This window comes from Caloenas nicobarica, chromosome 9, assembly GCF_036013445.1.
Source record: "Caloenas nicobarica isolate bCalNic1 chromosome 9, bCalNic1.hap1, whole genome shotgun sequence".
Lineage (NCBI taxonomy): Eukaryota > Metazoa > Chordata > Aves > Columbiformes > Columbidae > Caloenas > Caloenas nicobarica.
The window spans coordinates 3,885,218-3,910,373 of NC_088253.1; the positions used below are offsets into that span (position 1 = coordinate 3,885,218).

At 46.0% G+C, this 25,156-nt stretch overlaps 1 protein-coding gene across 4 annotated transcripts in view; it reads right to left on the minus strand.

The window, feature by feature from the left end:
* The window catches only part of ZNF423 (zinc finger protein 423), a 226,169-nt gene that overhangs the window by 89,404 nt on the left and 111,609 nt on the right, over positions 1-25,156 (minus strand). For all 4 annotated transcript variants that reach the window (XM_065641162.1, XM_065641163.1, XM_065641161.1 and 1 more), the window contains one exon: positions 1,339-4,562. In XM_065641162.1, the coding sequence (XP_065497234.1) occupies positions 1,339-4,562 (3,224 nt within the window). The remainder of the gene's footprint in view (positions 1-1,338; positions 4,563-25,156) is intronic.

Sequence of the window (25,156 nt, forward strand, 5' to 3'; positions counted from 1 at the left end):
AGGATTAGTCCTACCTAAGAGAAGAGCGGTGTTCTAAGGAATTTGGAAGGAAATAAAGATCCAGTGCTCACCAGCCCAGCTGGGGACAGGGGACACAGCCTGCACCAGCTCTGCTGGTCACGTCTCCATCTGCATCCTCAGGACACACTTTGGGTCTTCTCTCACTTACTGAGCCTCTCCTATCGCAGCTGAATGGTATTTTCAGGTCCTTTTCACGCAGCAAGAAGTGTTTGTGGGTGCTTTAATTAGCAGATTGACATAAACAGGCATCTAGGGCTGGAATTATTCATTAGGAGTTGGGTGCCTAATTTCCTTAGATACTTTTGAAAATCTCACCCCATCATGTTTAATTAAAAATGTCAGATGATATCAATACTCAGATGTGTCTGCTGTTGGTCTCCCGAGAAGATTTCCAAAATCTACTTCTCATTCCATCTGTTCCTGACAGAGGGAGGACTGACTTGGCCCATTCTTGAACCAAAACGTCAACAAATAATTTTAAAAGACTATAAACTGCAAATGATATTAATCTCCTGAGTAGGCCTCTGAACCCTTACTTGGATCTGCGTGTTCCCAAGTATCTTGTAAGCTAAGAAATGGGAAAGCAGGCTATCTGCAAACGGTTGTGGGAGTGCAACTACATGGAACCTGCATCAGACAGCAGTTTCCAGCTTTGGTAAGAAAAATACTTATCTTACAGGAGGGCCATGAAGCAGATGCTTCCAAAATCACTTTTAAAACCCTACAAACACACAGGCACACACGTACGCACACAGACATCCAAGTAGCCTCACGACGTTCACGCTGCCAGACATCCACAAGCTCTTTAGCACGGAAGTTTGTTTTAGGTGAGAATTTGGGGGGTAGGTTGGAATTCACTGCGTTTTTCCTCAGAAGTTCCTTTATCCTCCTGCTCGCGTTCAGTTCCCTGGTAAGAAATAATCTCATTCCTCAAGTATGAGAGATGTTTTGGTTGTTGTTTTGGGTACCCAGCATCTCCTTTCATTCACGGCAATGCCCCAGCTTTTCCAGCTCTGCCAGTTCCGTAGCATCAGAATTCACGGACAAACTCAATCCCCACCATTCAAGTGTCTCAGCTCTCTGTCGGTAAATCTAGGGCAGTTTTATGACAAAAAAATCCGGTGCGCTGCCACTAGGAATCAAGGAGCCTGTACTCCCCAGGACTCTCCCTTTCCTCCTGGTCTGCTGGGTTTTTTTGCTAGCACAAGTCATTTTATGAAGTGACAGTTTAAAAACCAAATAACATCGGATCAGTTCTATGTCACATTGAGGTCTACACGTTATCCCTCAGACATTTTAAGGTCCAGCTGTACTTACTCTGGGAACGGGGGACGTCTGGGTACCTTTCCTCTGGCCGCTGGTCTCGGGCGTCAGGTCTCGGTGGTCTAACTGAATGTGGCTCTCGAGGTCTTCGGCACTTTCAAATTTGACACTACACTCGGGACACCTCAGGCTGCCACAGGGCCTCTCGTTCACCTCCTGCGGCGTCAGCCCCGAGGACTGTCCGTTGGTGCCCCTGCTCATGCATCCCGCGCACAGCCCATAGGGGAGGCCGTTCACATCCAGCTTTACCAAGTCCTGCTTGTTCCGGAACTCCTTCAAGCACAACGCACACTTGTAGAGTTTTTGCAAGGCCTGGCCGTTGGGCGACGAGGTTGCGGAGTTTCCCGCCAGTTTCTGCATGTGGAAGGTCCCGTGAATTTTCAGCTCCAGGGTGGAGGTGACCGTCTGCATGCAGACAACACAGCGAAACCCGGTGAGGGAGTTTCTGAGGTCCGGATGCATCTGGCAGTGCTCGATAAATTCCTCCTCGCTCTGCAGCGGCATTTTGCAGATCCGACACGTGCCCGTATCCAGACTCTTGCTGTGGGTGACTTTGTGCTCCGTCAGGGTGAGGAGCGACGGGAAGCGCTCCCCGCAGATGGGGCACATGTAGTGCTTAGCGGGGCCCCGGTGGGTCTGCATGTGCTCTCTCAGGCCGTTTTCGGAGAAAAAGGTCCTCGAGCAGATGTTACACTTGTGGCTACCTTTGATGAATTCTGCTTTCTTCCTAGAACAGTCGTCCTCCCCAGGCCTGATGTTATGATCTCTCAAGCGATGGTTCTGCAAGAGAACCTCCATAGTGTAGGCGGCCCCACAAATGTCACAGCCGTACATGGGCTCCGAAGCGTCCACGTCGTCCTCACTGGCTTCGTGGCTGTTGGAAGTATCCGGATTCTTCATCAACATGTTCTGGATATCTGCCCCTTCCGTCTTCTTATTTGTTGGGGTCATGCCGTTAGCCGTCCCATTCTCAGCGCTAGCATCAAACACGCAATGTTTCTCCCGCAAGTGCTTTTCCAGCAATATGATGGCGTGAAAAGCTTTGCTACAAAACTTGCAGTTGTACTTTTTGCTGTGGGTTGTGATGTGGCACTGCAGTTCTACCTCTGTGCTAAAGGTCTCACCGCAGAAGATGCATTTGTGAGACTTTGACGGGTTCCCCAAGTGACTGTGCTTCACGTGGATCTGGAGATCCACCTCCTTCCTGAAATCCCAGTTACAGGCTGTGCAGCGATACATCTTCTTTTCATTGCTATGCTTGACTGCCAGATGCACTTGGATAGATACCTTGGAATCAAAAACTTCTTGGCAAAGGGTGCAGTGATACAACACAAAAGTGTGCATGTCCAACAAATGCTTCTGCAAATCATCCACCGAAGAAAACTGTTTGTCGCAGCTCTCGCATACATAATGAGTTGAAGTTGTCATGTAATGTACGGTGAGATGCTGCAGAAGAGACTCCTGGGAATCAAAGTCTTCTTTACACTGAGGGCAAGACTGTTTCCTCAACAGCAACTCCAAATGCAACTTTAAATGGGTTTGAAAACTTTCAAAATTGGAGAACTTTAGATCACACTGATTACACGGGTATTCACCATTCGACACCGAGTTCACGCTAGCAGAAAGCCGTTGCCTTTTAGGGGAAGAGACTTCAACATCAGAAGAAACTGGACTCTGCTCTGCTTTTGACTTCTTATTGTGTGCCAGAGGAATGTTCTTGTGGTTTTCTTTAATATGCTTTGTAAGCTTCAGGATGGAGCCAAAAATGGGGGAGTTTGTGCAATAAGGGCATGAATAAACTTCCATAAAAGACTGGGTTGGCTGAATGACAGGGGAATCCAATTTTGAATTTCCTACATTGCAGTGAGTCTGCTGAATGTGCTCAGTCAAGGTTGCTTCGGTCAGAAAGCCCATGGAGCACTGGTTACAGAAGAAAGCGTTGTTGCCATCTTGAGGGGTAGCATTCGGGCCACAGTGAGTGATACGGATGTGTTCTTGTAAGCTGTTGATGTCCGCAAACATCTCTGGGCAGTAGTTACAGTGAAAGGCAGAAATGTTGCTAAACTGCACCATGGGATAGGCATGGTTTTTGTGCACCTTTCGCACGTGCTCGTTCAAGTTGTAGAGCGTAGGCATGGAATCAAGGCAGATCTGGCACGTGTGGCTTTGCTGAGGTTTATCTGCGTGAATGGTCTTCAGGTGGATCTCCAGAACGGCGAGGCTGTTGAAGTCGCGCTTCGAGCAGTACGGGCAGCTGTACGTAACTTTCGACCAGCTCTGCCCTTCTTCTCTGTCCACAGACCTCATTTTCTTCTGTCCTCTCAAAGGCTTTAAGGTCGAATCCGGGGTGGAACCCCTCTCCACCGAGGCGCTGGAGTCGGGCGTCGCGCTGCTCATGGACGCCACGCTGCCCAGGACGGGGTCCGGGCTGATGCTGTGATTGCTGGAGTCAGGTTGTCTGTGGCTGTCCAAGTGGCAATAAACTTCCTCCACGGAAGAGAACTGCTCCGGGCACATAGGGCACTTGTGTTTTTTGTTGGCATGGGCTTGATGAATGTGTGAGAGCAGCGAGTTTTCGTCTGCAAATACTTCAGGGCAATGAATACACTGCAAATCTGCCTTCTCGGAAAGCTGTGGGTGGCGTGTCATTACGTGCTTCTCCAAATCTTCAGTCTGACTGAATGTCTCTTCACAGTAATCACACATAAAATCATCCTTCTTCACCTCTTTCTCAGTCTTTGCCATATGTTCCTTGTTCTTTTTATGAGCTTGCATGTGACTCTGCAACGAGCTGGTGGAGGAAAACCCGCGTTTACACACAGTACACTTGAACGGTTTGCTGGAGCTGTGGGTTTTCAGGTGAATTTTGAGGTGGTCGCTGCGAGAGAACGCGGCCTCGCATTCGTGGCAATGGTACTTTTTATCCCCCGTGTGAAGCTTTATGTGGCGGTCCCTACTTCTCTTGTGCTTAAAAAGCCGGCTACAGTAGGTGCATTTGAAAGGTAGTTTGTCACTGTGGATCTGCTCGTGCCTTTTAAGGTAGCTCAGGCGGATGAAGGACTTATCGCAAAACTGACAGGGATACGGCAGGCCGGTCCCCCCTTCCTCCTCCCCGATGCCGAGATCACACCCATCTCCTATCATCTGAGTGGGTGATGCAACATCTTTGCTGGAGGGAGATGAAGCCACCCAGGAGAGTTGTGGGTCGTCATCACCATCTGTAATGGGAAAGCAGAAAGGAGATTAAAAACAATTCCCAGTGCATCTGTGAAATAAGGACAAAGCTCTCAACAACACGATGGGCTTCCGCCACTACAGCATTTAAAAAAAAAAAAAAAAAAAAAAAAAAAATCTTTTGAATTTCAAAGGAGGTTTGAGAAAGAGCGATAAAATCTATTTGTACACATCATTCACAAAAACGCCAACATACAGTGTTAATAAAAAGCATTTCTCTTTAGCAGGTTAAACACCTGCTCACTGTACTGTAAAGCAATAAACAATGAATAAAGAAAGCAAAACACAATGTGCAGTGAAGCAATACAAACATTTTGAAAAGCTACCGTGTTAAGTGTTCACCTGTGATTTTGTGGGTCTTTTTAAACGCTACATCGAGATGATTTTAAGTAACGTCTGCATTAAACAAAATCCTTCCGTTCTGTCTCACAACTGTAACAGAATGAAAGGCTGCTCAAAAGCAGAGGTGAAATACAAGCATCAGATTTGAGGCACCTCGATGAAATCAGAGATCTGCATCATTACCACATTCATTTGTACGACAGGTAACGTTGCCTGCCTGGTGCAAAACCAAACAAATTTTAGAAGCTCAGAAAATCGCCATTGGAGGTCTCAAGACATCACAAAAGAAACAACTTCAGGGTAAAACAACAAGAGCCCAGTCTCTGTTTCAATAACTATTTCCTTTGCTCAATATGATGCTTTGGAAAATATTTTATAATTTGATATTACCATAAAGAAACACAGCACCAACTGCAGCAGCAAAACAGTCATTTTAGGAAGAATACATAAAATGTTGGCAGCTTTCATAAACAGAACTGTTAACAAGAAACAGAAGAGAGCGAAGTTCAAATATCCTAATCCCAATAAATGCGGAGATGTTGAGTGAAGCAAAAACGCCACCAGTCCGATATTAAACTGAACCACGGAATGAAGCAAAAAAGAAAATTAACGTAAATGAGGGAAGGCGCTGACCACATATACATTTGGAGATTCAAAAAAAAGAACTGGTTCTCCAGATACGTTGTCCTTATAAAACATTTTATGTTCCTACTTCAGCTCTTACTAAACCAAACCAATGAAACAATCCCCGGCTGCGCGTGTCGGAGCTGCCAGCTCCGCAGCCACCGGCGCGCAGGAGCGCGTGTTGGGGACGATCCGCGAGCGGGGCCGGGCTGGCCCGGACATCGCCCCGTTCGGGCAGCTCCTGTGCTAAAGTCCTCCTGTCACCCAGGAAAGGGTGAGCAGAGCTGCCTCGACAAACCACACCAAAGTCACACACCAAACAGCTTCTCCGGCACAAGGGGCTGCGGGTTTTGGGCTGTGTGGGTCGGTCGCCCGCGCCCCTCGCTTCCCCGTTTAATAAACCTCCTGCTCCGGAGCGACGCCGGACACCGAGAACGCGCCTCCCGAAATGCACCCGGCTCCAGCACCGCGTCCTGAGGTGCTCCAGCTCTTTGTGCTCAACTCACTCCTCCGCGCCTGGCCCAGCCTGAGCCCAAAACCCGCGCGACGAGCCCCTGATTTTTACATAAACTCTTCTCTTCTCCATCCCCCCAACCATGAGCCGGTGTCTCTCTGTGGCTGCAACAAAGCCTCACGTTGCCAACCTCAGGCCCCATCCTGCGCTGCCCCGGGGACTCCTCTGTCCCCCGAGCCGGGGCTGCAGCCCCACGGCCCCGCAGCCCCACGGCCCCACGGCCGGCAGGAGCAGCCGGCTGCAGCGCCCGGATTAGGGGCCCCGGGGAGGTGCGGGTGGCTCCGGGCTGGCTAATTCCCTCCTCTCGCCAGCTGGGCTCCTCCGGGAGAGGAGACAAAGGGGAGCAAGAGGGGGGTGCTGGGCCCCAACTAGGGCAGCACATGGTGTGTTTGCTACCGCCGCTGCTGTCTGGAGCGGGGGGGGTGAAGAAAAACAACAACAACAGGGGAAAAAAAGCACACTAGCATTGTGTTATTTACTGCTTGGCTTATTGGCTGTAATTAAAATAATTTAAAATGTCCACTTTGCAGAAATTACTACAAAAATATATATATTTTTAATCTCTTCCCTGCCCAGCTCAAGGGCTGCACCGGGGGAGCCCCGAGCCCTTAAACCACTCCAGTGAACAAAGCTCCATTGTTCTGCTTTGGAACTGGAGACGCGATGGGCCAAATCCAGCAGTAACGCCGGCTGGGCCATTGCTTTAACTTTGTTCCATCCACACGCGCTGATGCCAACCACGACGCTGGCCCACCGTGCAAATCCAACAAATCTCTCCGAGGGTCTCGTTTTCCTCCGACACCAACTGATCTACCTCAAAACGCACTCAGCGCTCAAACGGGGCCAGGTCCCCTCCAGCTGCTGCTCTTCAAACGTGTTGGGCTATTCAAAAAACAAAACCAAAGAAAGCTGGTGTTACTTTGTGAGGGATGCACAAAGACGTTGCTGTGCTAATGTGATCTGGATCAAAAAAAGTTAACATTTCTCAGGTTGAAAAGCTGAGCTTGTAATAAAAATAGAAGCATTTGCATAGTTGAAAGATTGTGTACTTTTGTTACTTTGTTTAGACCTTTCACTGAATTTCATGTTGAACTTCTGGATTCTTTTTACTGCACCGTTTTCTCTTACTTTTACAATTTAAAAAGAATCGGGAAACTTTAAGACCCAGAAACAACCTACCTTGACTTCCTTACAAACAAGATACTAAATTACTCAAGGCCTAAACTGGAGAAATTAAGGAAAACTCATTATCATTAATCTCTTTATGGAATGAAAAATAGCCCTGTTAATTTTAAATTGCCATATTAAAATGAAGAAAATACCTACAATGCACTGAGAAGGAAATGCTAAGGTATTTTACCAGAGAAATATTTTAGTGGGAAGACATATTTTAGATGTGGTGTGACATGTCTGGCAATGATGGTGAGAATAATAATTCTACATTAATGCAATCAAAGGAATGTGTAGCAGAATGAGAAAAATCACTTTCAAAAAGGAGATTAAAGTCATTAAAAATGGCTAATCCTGCAAAGTGGGACTGTTCTAAAATAGAGAATCACATGGCTGGTGCAAGGCTTTTGTCATCTGCACATAAGAGAATCCAAACAAGTATTAAAAGGGTAAGAAAATTCAATAAAAAGTTTAATTAGGAAAAAAAGAACATTAAGGAAGCTTCAGGATGTCAGTAGTCCTCAGGATATATGTGCGGGTCATGAAGCTTAAAGGGCCCAACTTGATAATCAATCTCAAAGTGGTACAGTAATTTAGCAACTTAATGTTCAGCACGTTTACGGGACTGCGAGCATTTATCATCATCACTGAGGAGATCATTCCAGCCTCAATGCATCCAATAAATGTATTTTTCCTTCTATTAAGAGCAATTTGGCCAAGCGGCGATATAAATCATACTTCACTCTCTGTTTATCTTCCAGGTAACATGAGCCAAGTTCAGAAATAACGGTGAAGCTCAAACAATCAAACGAAGTCTCAGAAAACGCGATGTGTCTTAGCGAGGGGACCAGCAGCCCATCGGCGATTGCCAGGAGCGAGCAGCACCGGTGGTGGTGACACATTTATTATTTCTCAATTATTTTGCTATAGAACACAAGGTGTGGCCAGGGCCCCCACGGGCTGGCCCAGAGCTGCGGTGCCTCCTCACCTAAACATGTGTTTGGCAACGTGGGGTGTCACGAGGATCCCCCCAGCAAAACGCCTCCTGCTCCACCTCCCCTACTGGGGGGTCCCGGTGGCCGAACGTCTCCCACACCGCGGGCACGTCGCGCTATGGGACACCAGTTTGTTCCCCCTGGTTTGGGTGCAAAGAGCAGCACAGGCCGAGCACCGCGGGGCTCGGAAGAGGCCGCACAACCTGCCCGGGCATCAGCAAATTATCCAGGATTGGGCCAAAGAGGCAACTCCGAGACTCCTCCTGAGCACAGAAGGTACCTCCATGCAGGACAATAAACCAGGGGTTAGATGCTTTTATTCTATCGGGTTTATTCCTCTAGCACAGAGCTAGTACGTAAGAGAAATAGATAAATTAACCAAAACAAAACCCAAGGGTTGAGGAAAGGCTTGCTCTTTGATGTCAGTTCAGACTCCTGGTTCTCCCTGAGCCTCTCCCTGGCACACAACTTCAAAATGGTCAAAGCACCCACATCGCTTTAGACTATTGAGAGCTGAAGGAATTCTAGAACCCAAAAAAGTAAGTTACTTTTGCAACCAAGCTCGGCACCATAAGACACGCTTCTGAACTGTGTTTCGGTTCCTCATCTCCATAACAGAAGAAACCATCTGCTCCTCAAGGGCAAATTGTAGGGCTTGCTTCTGCATAGCTGTGAAAGCCCCAGACATCCTCGGATGGAAGGCCTGATAAAATTACTACCAATTTCAATAATTATTATTATCACGGATGCTTAATGATGAGAATACAACACAGAGATTGAGGACTGAGAAACATTCAGTACCAGTTACAGCAGATTTTGCATTGCTGCACTATGTATTAAAGCCAAGGATAGATCATTACCGTGGATTACAGTAAGAACCGCACATAGCAGAAGCTGCTCATCGACACTGCAGTGTGAAATAATGCAAATCAAGTTTACAGAGCAAATGTTTTAAGTTTCAATATTTTCAGTGCACTGTGACAGCTTTTTACTTCATTTTTTTGTTGGAGTGTTTAGCCCCATTTTCCTGCACATTTCCCGCACAGTTATGACAAAGTAAATAATAAAAAATATCCTTAATATTCCAAACTCAATTTTCTATGCACATATTAGCTTAGCGGACCGTTCCTGTTGGTTGTGTTGCAACAGCGGAACGCGACGCCCCAGCTCCTGTGGCAACGAGACGCTTTTTACGCTGATGCGGCACCTACCTCTGAACGGGGCTGTAACTGCTGGGCTGCGACTGAAACCCAGCGCTAATGTACACTGAACAATGGAAACAAGATTTTCACATCTTCTTGATAATTATCCCTACAAAAATCTGATGAGAACTGGTCACCCACCCTTGGCCAAGGCGCCAATGACGAGCCCTGTGCGCAGTGTCAGCAACAGCTGCTTCCCCACAAAACCATCTTCATCAGTTGGTATTTTAAGGCACTATGCCATTTTTAAAATATAGGTTTATGTAAATACACATAAAATGTTCAAAGCAAACCTGAAATTGGGTAAAAAACTAAGGGGTGCTAATGTAAGTGGCACCACAGGCAGTGCTTTCATGATTATCTGCGACTTGAGAAAAATGCAGCTATACCTAATTCTATGCTTATGTGGCAAGCATTTTTGTTGGGCTAAATTACCAACAGTTAGGGACTCTTTTTCCAACTTCTCAGCTTTGCACTGCAATTCATTTTCAAGTTTTTAAAAAAGAAGGAAAGATGTCTGGCTCAATGGAAAGTAAATATAATCTAATTTTTCTTCTCATGCAGAGAGTAACTTGGTATTTAGAATACAAAATCAGCACAAGATGTAGCGCAGAATTTCAAACATTAAACTTGCTGGGATGTCTGCCGCAGATAAACTGTTACACATAGAGGGTTTAAACCTTGCTGTCGTTGTTTAAACCTTTCTATAATGATCAAAGATACATCTAATTAGTCTTTTTTTTATGCTACAAGTTAAAAGTACACACGAAGATGTCTATTGATACACAGAAATTTGTTAAGCCAGAGTAATGCGTGTCTGAGCCCTTGTCTCCCGTTAGCAGAGGTACCAAGACTCAGTAACGACCATCCATAGGATGACACATAATTCCATGCAGATGATAAAATCAGAAAGTCATTTTTAACACCATTTTTTCTTAAGTCAAAGAGCCTATATTTTGCTGGTAACAAAAAAATTAACATATCATTAAATAAGCTATTTTACACTTAAATAATAAAGGGTGGAGGAGAAAGTTTTATGTTAGATGTAGGAATAAACGAAATGCTTTTGGAGTTGAATCACTGTTTTTCTTTGGTCCCTTTGGAAAAGCAGCAGATACGATATTCTGCTGTGCATCATGGACTTGGGACTGGAAACAGCTGCACTCTAATTACATGTAAAGTGTACCAAAACATTCCTTTTATCACAGACTGTAAATCTGTTAGCATCTGTCTCTCCTTTGTTTCTTCCACAAGATACAAGCTTGTTCCTACATTTTTCTCACCTGTAGCGGTGATTAAAATTCATTATAAATGAAAGGAGTGAGCACTAAAACAAGTTCCTCTGTGTACAGTTCTAAACTCAAATTAGAAACAGCTGTTTGCTAATTCATGCAGTGATGTTTTGTCGTGCTCTGTGAATCAATAACAACTCACCCTATTTCTCCCAAAATGTTAGGATTATACATATATTTTGCTTAGCAATCTGCTCTTCGGAAATGTTCAAATGCACATTCGGTCTTTTTCAAGCCAGATTAGAAGACGATACCGGCAAAATCATCAATGAATTAACAGAGGGATGTTAATATCTCGCTGCCCGTGCTGACCTTGCTGCCCAGAGGGTCCCGTGCCATCCTCGCCTGCTTTGACACCCACGGAGCATTTAGCAGGAAGGCACGGAGTAAGAAAGGTGTAAGAGAACAAAACGGGATCGGGGGCCACACGTGCACGTCACGGCTGCAACAGTCACACCGAGAGAATACAGTAAAATTAGAGTTTCAGCGACGACATGGCCAACTTTCAAACATAAGGAACGACAAAGCCCTTAGGAAAATAATCCTAGTAGGATAATTATTACTTAGAATAATTAGTTATAAAATTAGTTATAATAAATGGTAATAATTATGCTAATTGTTACTAATATTCCTCCATATTACGTTAGCCAGAGCATAAATTTCATCTGACCCAACTGGCCTTACACTCACACAATTATATTCTGCACTTCTTGCTACTGGATGTCAGCATTTATCACGATTTCAGCACTTGATTATACAAAACAAAGAGCCTAACACAGCGGCTAGGAGCTTTTGCCCACTTCGTTCTGTATCTAAACCTAAGGACGCGGGCGGCATTTGGAGCAGAGCCCACGGCACATGTGCGGACCTGCCCTGGGCACCCCAAAGATCCAGCCAGAGCTGTGGAAGAGCATCGACCTCCATAAAAAGGAAAAAAAGAAAGTCCTTTTCTCATCTCTACATGAAGACGTTTTCCCTTGCTGGTGTTTTTTACTCCCGTTAGCAGGGAGCGCGCTCCCCACACAGCACAAACTTCAAGACTCTGAGCTACTCGTGGAGATGTGGCCGGTGGAAGAGCCTTTCTGGTGGGATGAAGGGCATGAGGTCGATCTCCTAGATTTGTGATTTCCGTCCTCCCGTCTGACGGGGCAGCTCTCAGATTCAGCGGGCACCGGTTCTCTCAGGTACACAGGGTCAGACAGACCCGGCTCACGTTCTTTCCCCCCGTTCACACCCGTAACCGGCATCAGAAACACAGACTAGCCGCTGTTTGGAGAAACCCACTGAATACAGAATCCAAAATTAAAGAGAGACAGACTTTTCTCACCGACCAGATCAGTGCGATTTAATTTAATGCTCACTGCGCTCATTTCCATGTTTTTCAATTGTACTTTCAAGTGAAGATTAAGCCATCAATTACAACCCATTTAGCTCATTCACAAAATTCACGTCGGGGTCACGTCGTGCACGGGAGCCCCGGCAGCGGCGCTGGCACAGACGGGCAGCACGTTCCAGCTCGTGCAGAACCAGCTCTGAGCTGGTTCTGACGGCGCGGGCAGCCGTCTGGAGGAGCAAGCGCCTTTAAACCTGTGGTGGTGGCAAACGAGGACAAAGAGCTCTGTCAACACCTTTCCCGTAAGCTTCTGCTACCCCTAAGCCAAGCTCACCCCTTCCCCTGTGCTGACAAACACTGGAGCGGGGTTTCCTTTTGTGCAGGGCTCTGCTTCAACTTTTGGACCACGTATCAACTCTCAGACAGAAGAACCACTAAGAATGGAGAAAACTGGGACCAGGCACCACAACTGTTCTGTGTCTTCTGGCTGGGGTCACCAAAAGTGACCGGTTTACCAGGATGGCTTTCTGCGATGAGATCTTCGGTGATGCTCTGCAGTGACCTGACCTCCAGGAAAACCGGTTTGCAGTCCCTGTCTTTAACACATGAAAATACTTTCCCAAGAGCAGACTTTTGCTCCTAATGAGTACTTTCCACTGGTGCTCAGCAGAAGAGATGTCAACGGCCATGCTCCAAACCTGAGAAAAGCCTCGTGTTTCAAACCGCAGCCCTGCACAGGACTTTACTGCCGAGCTTTCCGGCCCCAGGAATTTAAAGCCGGTCATATTATTAGAGCAAGTTGCAGGGGAATATAAAACAGGCTTGTTAAGTTAGAAAGAGTGGGCTGTTCCAGACTCTCATTTTGATCTAGGTGGGAAAACTGTGATGCACTTACAAACTTAATGGGTTGACGTTCATGATGAATAGACCTAATGCTGAAAAACACATGTTGGCTGAAATTACTCAGCAATAAACAAACAGTAAAAAACAACAACATCCAGATTTTATATTGCCTTCAAAGAACCAGGGAAGAAAAATCAATAAATTACACGTGACAGACAGTATCAAGTAAGCTGTTTTATAGTCACGCATATGCATTATTGGTCTGACTTCCAAATGTGTTGTGTATTCACATCAATCCTACTGAAATCAATAGGAACAGCAGTTGCTCAACACTTCTGAAAACTCAAATGACATAAATATGAAATATAGCCAGTTCTACATAGAGGGATTTTCAGAAGGGTGCAGGGATTCCCTGTCCCTTTTGTGAATTCACAGTCAAGATTTCACACAACACTCTGGGTTCGCTACCGTGAACTTTTTTTTTTTTTAACATACCATTTAAAATTAAAAAAGAACACCCACAAATGTAAACGCACAGTGCTGAACATGAAGCGCATCATTTAGAGAAACGTCGGTCAGGAATCTGCGCTCCGTTTGCGACTGGCCTGAGGGGAACTGCATTGAAACAGAGGGAGGAAGGAAGTTCTGCACTTACCAACACCTGACAGAAACAACTGGAAGGTTTAAAAAGAAGATAACTATAGATTTTGTGCTCTGCAAGATAAAAGCCAACCAGCGTGACTTGCCTGGGAGAGATGTGTATTCCGCACCATATGGTAATGCTACTTCTTTTTCACTAACAGTAGCCATCATCTTAAATAAGAAACGGCTTTTAAAACAAGCATTCGCCACCCGGTAAGAATCCTTCTCGGTCCATCAGTGTTCCCCGACAACAACGGGCGCTGACCCGGCGTCTGTGATGCGGGGACTCGCGCTGCCCCACACAACACACCGATATCACAGAATTAAACGAAATATAGGAAAAAGCTCTAGTAAATACCTTTCTCTCTACCTCTACCCACTGGCTATACTTACAAAAAAGTATCTGGGAATGTTAACAGACTAAATAACTCATTAAAAGGAACGAGGAGGCGGTGGGGAGGGAGAGACTGAATTTACCTGAGAAAGATGCATCTTGACGCTACAGGTATAGAAAGCATTTGGCTTTCTATAGAGGAGTCCACTAAATTAAAAAGTGGGTGGAAGCTGGAGCTGGGTGTTTGGGGTGGGTGTATGTTTCCTGCAGAGGAAAAAATGGTCCAAAAAATCAAACCCTGTCCCACCTCTGCTGCCATAAAAGGGCAAAACAGGGACTTTTAGCCGCATGAGCTCACACGCTGCGTGTCAAAAAGAAGAAACGTTGCCAATACGATGGTCATAACTGAGAGGGCAATTTAAATTTAGAGGGGAAATGAAAAATTATTGCTTGTATTGTCAAGGGTTTTCTATTATTTATTTTCAGGATAAAGTAGTTTTCTGGCCACAGATAACCTGGACTGCTGTCTTAAACAGGATCTTTATCCCATCTCATCCTTGCAAAAACAAACAAAACTGGACAAATGAATGGTTTGAGTGAAAATCCGGTAACTGCTCCCTCACACCAGAATTACCTGCGAAACTGAATTCCACCTCCTCCACCTCAGACTCAGTTTAACACATGGAAGTGTGAGTACCAAGGGCTATGGGAGTGCCAGCCTTGGCTGCCCATCCAGACTGAGTCCTCTGTCTGTTTAATTCTGCGGTCGAAAAATGGAAACTCCACCTCAGTCACGGAGCATCTCAGTGCAAAACTCACCTTCTGAACAGTAAATATCAGACTGACATAGAGCAGTAACTACGATTTCAAACGGTTCGCTTTAGAGGTTTGTTTGTTTGGGGTTTTTTAATTGATTTTCCCATTATTTAGGATTATCACGCCTTGTATGTTTAGATTTCCTACGAACATAACCAGAGCCCCAGACCTCCTGGCCACCCGACCTCAGGAAAGCCGCAACATGATGTCAACCCTGAAGTCACTGTACTAAAGAGTGACTCCATCTTAATTCAGTTCTTTGGCTGGAATTATGATATTGGATCTGATTTTTTTCTTACTGTGTTGCTTTGTATCAAAACACCCGTTTTCCAGTGGGTGGTGCCTAACAAAATATGAAGCCGAGGTGTGAGCACAAAGGAAAGAGCCATTGGAAATGCACAGAAACACACCGTGTCAACGCATACCAGCTGCCCAACACATGCAAAAGCATTAAAAAAAATAAAAGCGAGTCATTATTTTAGAGTTTCGCTATGTTTTCCATTTTTAAACATTTTACTGTCTCGCTACTGTTGTTAGAGAAGCTTCCATTGCAAGCACTGGAAAGCAGACACCTCCTAACCATCCTATACAAATTCCTGCCAGAATTTTTGTGCAAAGCGTCATCAGGTAACAATATTTACCATGTACAGTAATTATGAAAAACTCTGAGATTGTGTAATTATGTATTTTAATTACATGATCTGATTAGCTTTTTTAATCACTTCATAAAACAGAAAGGAAATTCACTGAGGTTGTCACAAGTTAATAAAAATAAGGTAATTCACTGCTAAGGCTCACCATGGTGCCTTTCTAACTACTTCCTTGCTGCACCCCACTGTGCCTAGGTATTGGAGGTCAACTATAATATTAATTTCCTCACTTTTATTAACTTTGGTGACAACATTCATGCTCTTTTGACTTTTTTTTTTTGTTTTGTTAGAAAACACTTTTTGTTAGCTGAGTGATATTTTAAGAGATGGAGACTCCTCCAAACCAGAAACCTGGCTGACCCGAAACCGCCCAAAGCCCCGGCCTCACTCCGCTGTCCCCAGGCGCGTTTGGGGACGTCACTGCGGAGCGGTCACTGTCACGCAGCGCTGGACGAGCCTGCAAACCCTCGCAATGGAGCAACGTTAAACGATACATCAACCGGTCACGTTAAATCAGGGCCATCGAGATACACAGAGTCAACACAGCGCTGTGAGAAGACGATGGAAGTCAACCCAAGAGCTGGGTAGATGGGGAGGGGGGCAAGGGGGGTGCAAGGAGTAAGGGACGGGTGCAAGGGGTAAGGAGGGGGTACAAGGGGTAAGGAGAGGGGTACGAGGGTTAAGGGGGGGTACAAGGGGTAAGGAGAGGGGTACCAGGGGTAAGGAGTGGGTACACTGGGTAAGGAGGGGGGTACAAGGGGTAAGGAGGGGGTACAAGGCGTAAGGACGGGGTACAAGGGGTAAGGAGGGGGTACAAGGGGTAAGGAGGGGGTACAAGGGCTAAGGAGGGGGTACACTGGGTAAGGAGGGGGTACAAGGGGTAAGGAGGGGGTACATTGGGTAAGAAGGGGGTACAAGGGGTAAGGAAGGGGGACAAGGTGTAAGGAGGGGGTACAACGGGCAAGGAGGGGGTGCAAGGGGTAAGGAGGGGGTACACTGGGTAAGGAGGGGGTACAAGGAGTAAGGAGGGGGGACAAGGGGTAAGGAGGGGGTACACTGGGTAAGGAGGGGGTAAAAGGCGTAAGCCGCCTTCTCCCGCTCCTGAGGCAGGACAGAGCGTGGCTGTTTCAGCTCTGGAAAACAACTTTTCTAGCTTTTGGATGCGGTTCTGCTCTAAGGAAACATTTTGTTTATATCCAAACTGGGAGCCTATAATGTAATACTTGGCTATTGGATTCCGCAGCTCTGTTTTACTCATTTTTGGTTCCCCCTCTCCCCCCGCCAGCCCTTCTTTATTCTCCTCCTTCTTTCTCTTTTTACCTTTCCACCCCCTCTCCCTGGATTCTCTGGGGAGAACAAATCACTTTGGGAGGTTTAATGGCCTGACAAGAGCAGAAATTTAATCGGGGTGTGTGCGCACAGGCTGGGCACATCAGAAGCGGCCGTGGGGGGACCCACTGGGACCCCCTGTGCCCCCTGGGCCGGGCACCCCCCTCTCCATGGGGCCAGACGGGTGAGGGGCTCGGGGCTCGTGCCAGAAGCTGACAAGCCAAGAGTGGTTATTTCGGGAGACTTTTTTTAATATAGAAACAGCTGACACAAAATGCATCTCACTGGGGAGAGAAACCATGCTCCTAGAAGTAAAAGACCACTAAAAAGCCTCTTTTTATTTTCCAGCATAAATCTAAGCCAGTTTCAGGCCAGATATCACGTAGGTTTTTCATTTCCAGTTTAGGAGCCTCGCGCCATGTCCTTCCCGTCTTGCCCCATCCACGGAGAACATCCAGGGGCTGCTGCAGCCGGGAAGGAGCAGATGTGGGTGAGTCGGAGATGCCGCAAAGAGCTCCCAGAAAGTGGAAACGACCGCAAAGAACACCCGTGTCACACAAAATGGGCACGGCTGGGGCTGCTGCGCTCGAGCCTGCCCCGAGCGGCACCGTTGCTGCCAAACCTCCCCACACCCAGCCCGGGCACCGGGGGGAAAAGACATTAAAATAGGGAGGGCAAGAAAACTATTTAAACAAGCTTTTTGCACAGAAGATGGGAAACACTGTGCTCAACAACGTGACTCCTTTCCCTTTGTACAGCATTCGCAGATTACATTTGCAAAGTATAGCTTTCAACGTAGCGCAGCCAAAAGCAACCTAACGGCGGCATTTTCTTCCCGGGTATTTTACTTTTGAATTCTTTTACGAACAATGAAGCGGAGGTTCGGAAAAAACATAGGAAAACAAAGAATCCCCTTCTTCCCATGTGCTTGTAAACCTGGGTAAACTTACAAGAGACCATCTTTTAAAGAACTGACATGATTTACTCCTGCTTGTGGTGCAGGCGCTGGCGACCGCCAGTAAATCTTACGGGCCCGCAGTGAGTGATACCCGACACTCTGCAAACTCACGGCTACAAAGAACTTGCTCAGCTGAAAGTATTTGTGGTGCTTTTCTTTCACCGTTGCCTGCATTTCCACTTTTACACTTTTATCCGGCATCTCTGCTCAATGAAGCTACAACCTATCTGTGACTCATACTTTAAAACTTGCTTTTCCGTGCAATTTGGATAGCATAAAAAAGCCTGTGAAACTATGGCTTTTAAAATAAGTTTTCTGATTGACAGTGCAGATTAAGAGACCCGTAAGACACAAATACTGAGGACAAATATCAGTTATTTCCAAAAACTGAAAGTATTTTCTGTTTGAACGGCACCCCGTGCTCCTTACTAATCACATCCAAATGGCCCAGACACTTTCCAGGACCCTGTTCTACGACAGGTAATTTTCTAACAGAAATCAGTAAAAAGTTACCACGCATTTTTGGCTTCTCTCCTGCCCCTCCACTTACGTTTTCCATCTTGTTTCTTTCTGCCATTTCTCCATCTCCTCCCAAAGCCAAATTATCAGACTGTAAATGGGGGCAGGTCCAGCCCCCCGGGGGGAGAGCCAAGATCTTCTCTCCTGGGGAAACTACCACAGCAAACTCAATGACTTGCTGTGACGTTTGCTGGTACTGGGGAATAATATTTCCCTTGGGCACTTTCTGGATCGAGCCTACCACCTGGGTTAAGTCATTATTACAATCAAGCTGAAAAAAAAAAGGGGGGGGGGGGGGGAGGGAGCAAAAAGATGAAAAAACACTACAGCAAGCATCATTAAAGCTCATCAAAAGTGCATTAGAGAACACCTGATAATATACTCTGAACATTAATGATCCTTACGATATACCATATTAATGCAGATGTTGTCTGAATTTGTGAAAACAAAATTTTCCACTCACGCGTTTCCCTAAAATAGGTGTTGGAAAAAAAACCCAATCTCTCTCAAAACTATTAGTTGCCAGCATTTTTTTCTGTCTCCGGAAACAAGCAAACAAACTAACGCCTCTGAACATGTATTTGTTGCTGGTCACAAATCTCAGACAAGCACTCTGACTTGGGGCTGCTTGCTGGCATTCACCGGCAACACGTTACACTTAAAATGGACAACGGTGAGCCAATATTAATAAAAAGGTTGTGATTGCGTTGGCTTCAATTGGACTGCTATCGCTACTAAGATCAGTTTTACTGGCAGCCTTAAACTCTGCGATGCTGGGCAGCAATTTCCCTTGCCATTTTTTCACGTTACGAGGGAGACGCGCGAATGCCGCAGAATTGATAGTGCGGCTGTTATGAGGTGCAAAGTGCCAGGTCATAGCAAGCGCAGCTCAGTTGTCTGAGGAGCCCAATACTTCAACCAGTAGCTGAAATGGAGGTCAAAAAATTAATTCTGGGCGCTGCTTAAGTCCTGTGTTCCTCCTTTACGGGGACTGCAAATCACGTCAGGTTCTGCATAAATAGGTTTTGTGGGGGTATTAGAGGGTGAATTACTGTCATCGAGGTGCTGGTGCTTAGTAAAGCAAGGACTATCAAACCCGGTTTGCCAAAATCCAATGTGAGCGGCTGCTCTCAAAGAAAGGTCACCCAGCCAAGAACACTCCATAACAAAAGCAACGGAACAAAACGAAAAACCTCCAAAACACACTATGTTCTTACAAAGGAGCATTTTGAAAACACACCGCTCGCCCCTACAGACCATTCCCTTATTGCTGTTGAAAGCTGATGAGAAATCTTTTTGCTAAACAAGGAGCTGATAAGGTTTGCAGCATCTCAGAATTACTTGTAGAAATCGGGGAAGCAGGAATTATTTTTAGTGCAGCTGAGAGGCCAGGCATATTTCAGGCAATCTCCCAGCGCCTGCTTCTGTACCATGTGGGACATAAACCCACAAACTATGAAAGAACCCAAATCAGTATTGTTTTCTCAAGTGACATCCATTATCCCTCATCTGAGAAAATTAACACGTGTATCCAGAAGCTCAATAAACTAAGCTCAGAGCTAAAAGTCTAGGATTAACTCTTTCCGTGTCGCAATAAATGCCAGCAAGCTGCTAATATATTCTATTTTATATTCAGTGCATCTCCCATTTAAAGCAAACAGGGGCATCAAAATACATTTACGCTCAAGCACAGTTGCAAAATGTTACAGTACGCAGGGTAATCGAGAATTTCCAAATTCCAAACAGCTACAGAGACATAAAAATAGATATACAGAAGGGCCATTAGACCAACACATGCTGGTTTGGGTAGCATTAGGAAGTGTGTCACAAAATGAATAAAACCCAGCTTTTGTGCAAAGTCTCTTATTTTTTGACATCTGAGCTAGCCAGTGTATCTAGCAATAAAATGCCATGAATGTTAAATATAGGCAACCTTTGTTGCTCCGCCAGCTGATTTCTGCATCAGATGATAATATTTGAAGATTTCTATTCCAGGCAAGTGTTCAGTGCTTTTTTTTTTTCTTCCTGATCTGCCAAAAGATAGGATATTAAATAGATCAGATATATTTTTGTCTTCTTTTCCCTCAATTAATAAACTGCGCAGCCCATAAATCTGAACGGTACTTATTCTGAAGACTTAAGCACAAGTGACTGATAAAGCTGAATTTCTCACTTGAGTACACAGAAAACTCCAGGCAGGTATTAATTCCAGACTGAGTTTTGCTGCACTGCACACACGGTCTGGCACCGAGATGCACTCAGACGCAGCACCAGGTATCCAGAAGAAAGGCAAGGAGGGTTTTTCTTGACCCACTGTGTGCACAAATAGTTCTCCGGAGCGGCTAATCTAGGAAAGCAACGCGGAGCAAGTTTGGGACATAATATATGAACAGTCAAGCAAATTCTTCAGTCCCCGGGTTATTCCTCCCAGCGTCACAGCGACGGCTCCTGCATCTGGGGCTACATCCTTCTCGGGGACCTTTTGCCAACCGGCTCCCCAGCAAGGGTGCAGGAAACACAGCGTCTGCAGAACAGGGAATGCCGAAGCAGGGATAATAATAATAATCATCTAATCGTTGCCCCAGTGCTTTAAAAATCGGAGCCCCTGGCGAGAAACCACAATAAAACATCAAAGGGGGCCTCCGCAAGCCCGGCTCAGAGTCAACACTGGGGTGAGAGCCCGTCACCTACGTACCCTGACAGCGGCAAGAAAAAGTTGGAGACATCTGCTCCAGGGCAGGGGTCAGGCTGGCCGGGAAATGTGTGTGTGTGTACGGGGGGTACGTGCCCAGGACTGGGGAGCAGGGGCTGCCGGGGGGTCTGTGAGCAGAAGGCAAGGGACAGACCCACAGACCAGCACCGGACTGACCGTAACCCCCCACTGCCCAGCCCACCACTGGCATAAATTAAAATTCATTGAGTTTTCTTCAATTTGAGCCTGTTTTGCCCATGACAATAACTGGTAAGTGATCTCCCTGTCTTTATCTCGACTTGTGAGCTTTTTCATCTTATTTCCTCTGCCTGTCCTGTTGAGGGAAAGCGAGAGAGCGTCTGCAGCCAGCCACGGTTAACCCACTATAGCAGACTGCAAAAGCCTCCCCAAAATAAAAAAGACTGAACAATACCTAAATCTGAACCTGTATGTTTGTGGACCTGAATTTATTGCTTCCATGAGGGTATGCATTCTATTAAAACCACTTCTCGTGGCAATGTGAAACGCAAGGACCCGTGAGCTATGCACCCAGATGGGATGCTCTGGGTACCACCATGAAGCTCTCAAGATCCCAGCTGCCTGCACACCAGTTAGAGATGTACCTTATCTTGGCTGCCTTGGGGTTCAGCGCTGCAAGGGGTGACTGAGACGGCTTCTTCACAGAAAAAGGGAGTTGTCCACACGTAGCTTAGAAAGAAAAACAGTTCCTCAGCAAATGTACCACGTGGAACACTGCCCAGCCTGATCCAAAGATGGGTTTCTGTGTGTGCTGAAGCTCCAGCTGTTGAGACACACGAGAGCAGCGGTAGCCGTGGTGCACAGAGCATCCAGCGATCTGAAGCCTTTCCGATGGTCTGTTGAAGACCTGCCCTTCTGCAAAGCTGTGCCAGGATGCACAGCAGGAAAACGTATATTCAAGACATTTGGAGAAGCCAAATTGTCAGTGGTCCCATCACATGGACTGACACACTCACACACGAGGCCTTGAGATGTCCCTTTCTCATATATCAGCATGTATTCTTGTATTAATCTTAGCCTAAAACCCTGTTGAAAGGCCTCCACGAAGCTGCTGAAAATTCAAGACTATCCATGATTTCTTATGCATCTCTATCTATCTATGACTTTGTCTGCGCTTCCTTTTTCACAAAAGATAAAGCGGCCTTCATAAAATCAAGGACTAATTCAACTCTTCAGGTCAAAACAGAAGTCCAGATGGCATGCTAAGCCTTCTCCGTGTGCCCAACGAACAGCCAAGTGAGTTGAGCTCTTTCTTTGCCCATGGAGGGAAAAGATGAATGTTTTGACATGAAGCATTTGCCAGACCGGCTGCAAAACATCCTTCAAAATGGTTTTGTAACTATTTCCAGCTTCCACCAAGGGAGGAGAAAGGATCATCGACTCTGTCATCTGACCAAGGCAACACACACGTCTGGTAGAAGTCGACCTTTTTTCAATCAAGGACCCACTTGCTTTTGAACTCTGAGCGGAAGATATTAGTTTGCAGAGACCCACGTTCATTCTCCTACGAGGATGTGACGGAGCCTCGTGGATGTCTGGCCTGATCAAAAGGAAACACGGCAATAGTATGTCACGTCACAAATTATTCCGGCCTCTTCCCAACACAAGTACGTGTAGGAGATCCCACATTCCACCCGTCCGTACGGTTCAACTGGGGAATACTTTTACCACCACAGGGCCCCTTGAAAGTGAAGGTTTTCTTTTGATTTTTTCATCAAAGTTGCTTGTTATTCTTAACTACATGTTACTTCCGTTACAGTACGAAGCTTAACCTGACTTCTGCTGGGAGAATACAAGTCATGAAGGTGGTTTCCCTTTCGATAACAGGGAACACTTTGCTGGTAAGTTGGGAGGGGGGACCAGGGCACCTCGCCATCCACAGCAGCAGAATTAGCTTTTAAGAGCAGCACAAATCACTGTATCTCTTCTTGATATTGATATCTATCTTTGTCAAATCCTTCATGACCAAGTAGCATGGCAATAAACTACAGAGAAGGGGTAGGACAGTACACTGCTGGTATTTGATAAAGGAAAGCTAAGAAACTGTATTTTCCCTTGGACTTCTTAAAACAGGGTCACGGAAAAGGATATATTGAGTCTTATGGGCAGAAACGGGTGCCCAATGGCCCACAGTAAGGATATTTTACTTTTGTGAATCCAAACCAAACATTTCCAAATGTAATAGTTCCAGTAGACACATGAAATAAAAGGCCACTGGAAATTTTCTTAACAGTTGCTCTGTGAAGTCGGACGTTTTGTCTATCATAACTGCGCACCTACGAGCTAACGCGAGCCACAACCCGAAGGAAACCATCCATTTCCCATCAGCCGCATCCTCCCCAGCCCATCCGCGGGGTTTTTTTACCATGAAACAGCAACATCAAGAGCCAGCTCTGTTCTTCTTCACAGTCGCACCCCACCAGCACCAGGATCTACCGCTGTGCTGCGGGAGCCGTATGGAGCCACAGGCTCCTCTTGGCCGTCCCCTCTCCCCGCTGAACGCGGCGTTCCACGGGCAGCTCCGACACACACGCAGCCACAAACATCTGGTGACTCGAGAGCCAGCAGCTCTCGGCGTGTTCTATAATTTCTCGGGTTTAACCTGTGATTCGGCTCGGATCCAGGCTGCCGGTGATTTCCAGAAGTACGAGCTCCGGTAAGGTTTTCATCTGCGCAGACAAGCTGTCTGCAGCTGCAAACAGGGTGAGCTCTGCTCCAGCACATTTCTAGGCAGCAGAAAGCACAAGCCCAAAGAGGCAGCTCCACACCGTCTGCTCAGGAGAACAAACCCTGCCACTCCGGCAGGAATATTTACTATGACAGGCCATAATCCACTTAACATCTTCTGACAAAGTCTATCAGTCTCTAGCAACTTTGACTGCAGAAGTTCAATGGCAACAGCGAGGAAAACTCACAGAGAGAAAGCCACTTCCACCAAAAAACCCCTTTACGAACCTGCACGCCCTGTGTTAGCAGACGTGATCATCACTTATTTGTACCTATCAGCTTTGATGATAATTGCAACCCACTTGACACTTCTGTTGAAAGGCAGTATTACCAACAAGAAATCTGATAAATATTCAACAAACTCGGAGTTCAATAATTCTATTTATCTTCAAGTCACCATCTCTACAACTGTTTCAAAATATTTGCGTGTTAAAGAGAGAGGCAGGGGGGTGAGGGAACCCTGCTTCTCGAACCAAAATGACTGAATCACTGCATTAATGAACACAACTTTTTTTTATTATTATTATTTTTCAAGTTCAGTGAAAGAATGCCATCTATGCAAAATTTTGATCCCACATTACAAAATAATTACATGATAATTACACGAGCATTAAGATGTCTACCCCCCGAGTAAAGCCACTGCACCCAACCGCTAACGAAGGCAGGCCTGGAATGTTTCAGCTTATTAAGGAGAAATCCAGCATTGAGCAAAACCTCCAGCTGAAGCAGATTTCCACTCCTTTACTCCTCTGATTTCTAATTAATAATTAAAACATGTTCCTTTCTTTGGAAACCCAATTAGACTTGCGCATCAGCCTGAAAACAAACTTTTTTTAGTAGCTAAGCTACTTCTCATGGTTTAATGGGGCGGCAGGAGTGTTTTCTACACAGCTCCACTGACACAATTCATTTATTTCTTTCCGTTCTACAATGGATATTGTAATCCATCCTCAACAATATAAACATTACATTTGCACAGCTAATTAGGATGTTGGCAGTGTGAATTAGTGACCCTCTGGTTCCTTCCAGCCAGGGCTGCCCCTGCTGCCTGCACTACTTAGGATTCTCAATTAGGCAATTATATTTTCAGCGTCTATTTTCCACTGAAATGCCACCTCTTTGCTCGCATTCAGTACGACCGTATGCGCCAAACCAAGAGTTGTGCTGTTTATTTTGGGGTGGGGAACAGGGGAAGGAAGGGAAGGAGGCAAAGGGTGTCACATTCAATCCTTTTCCTTTTCAGCCTCTGCTAACTGGACATCAGAGAATGACAGAGGGCCTGGGACGCCGCAAATTATCTCCATAAATGTTTTAAAGAAGTGATTATGCAGAGTGGGCAGAAGATCCATTCTGACGGGGAATGAAGCAAAGGGAAAAAGGGACAAAATAAATCACTCCTGTCCCGGGTGCAGCGGGCTGGTACTGAAGCTCCACGCAGGGTCACCGACCTGTCCCCAGCCACAAGACAGCGACAAATTGGGGAGAATTCAGAACGGGGCAACAGAAATGATTAATGGGCTGGATGGACTGATTTATGAGGAAAGGTGAAAAGGTCCA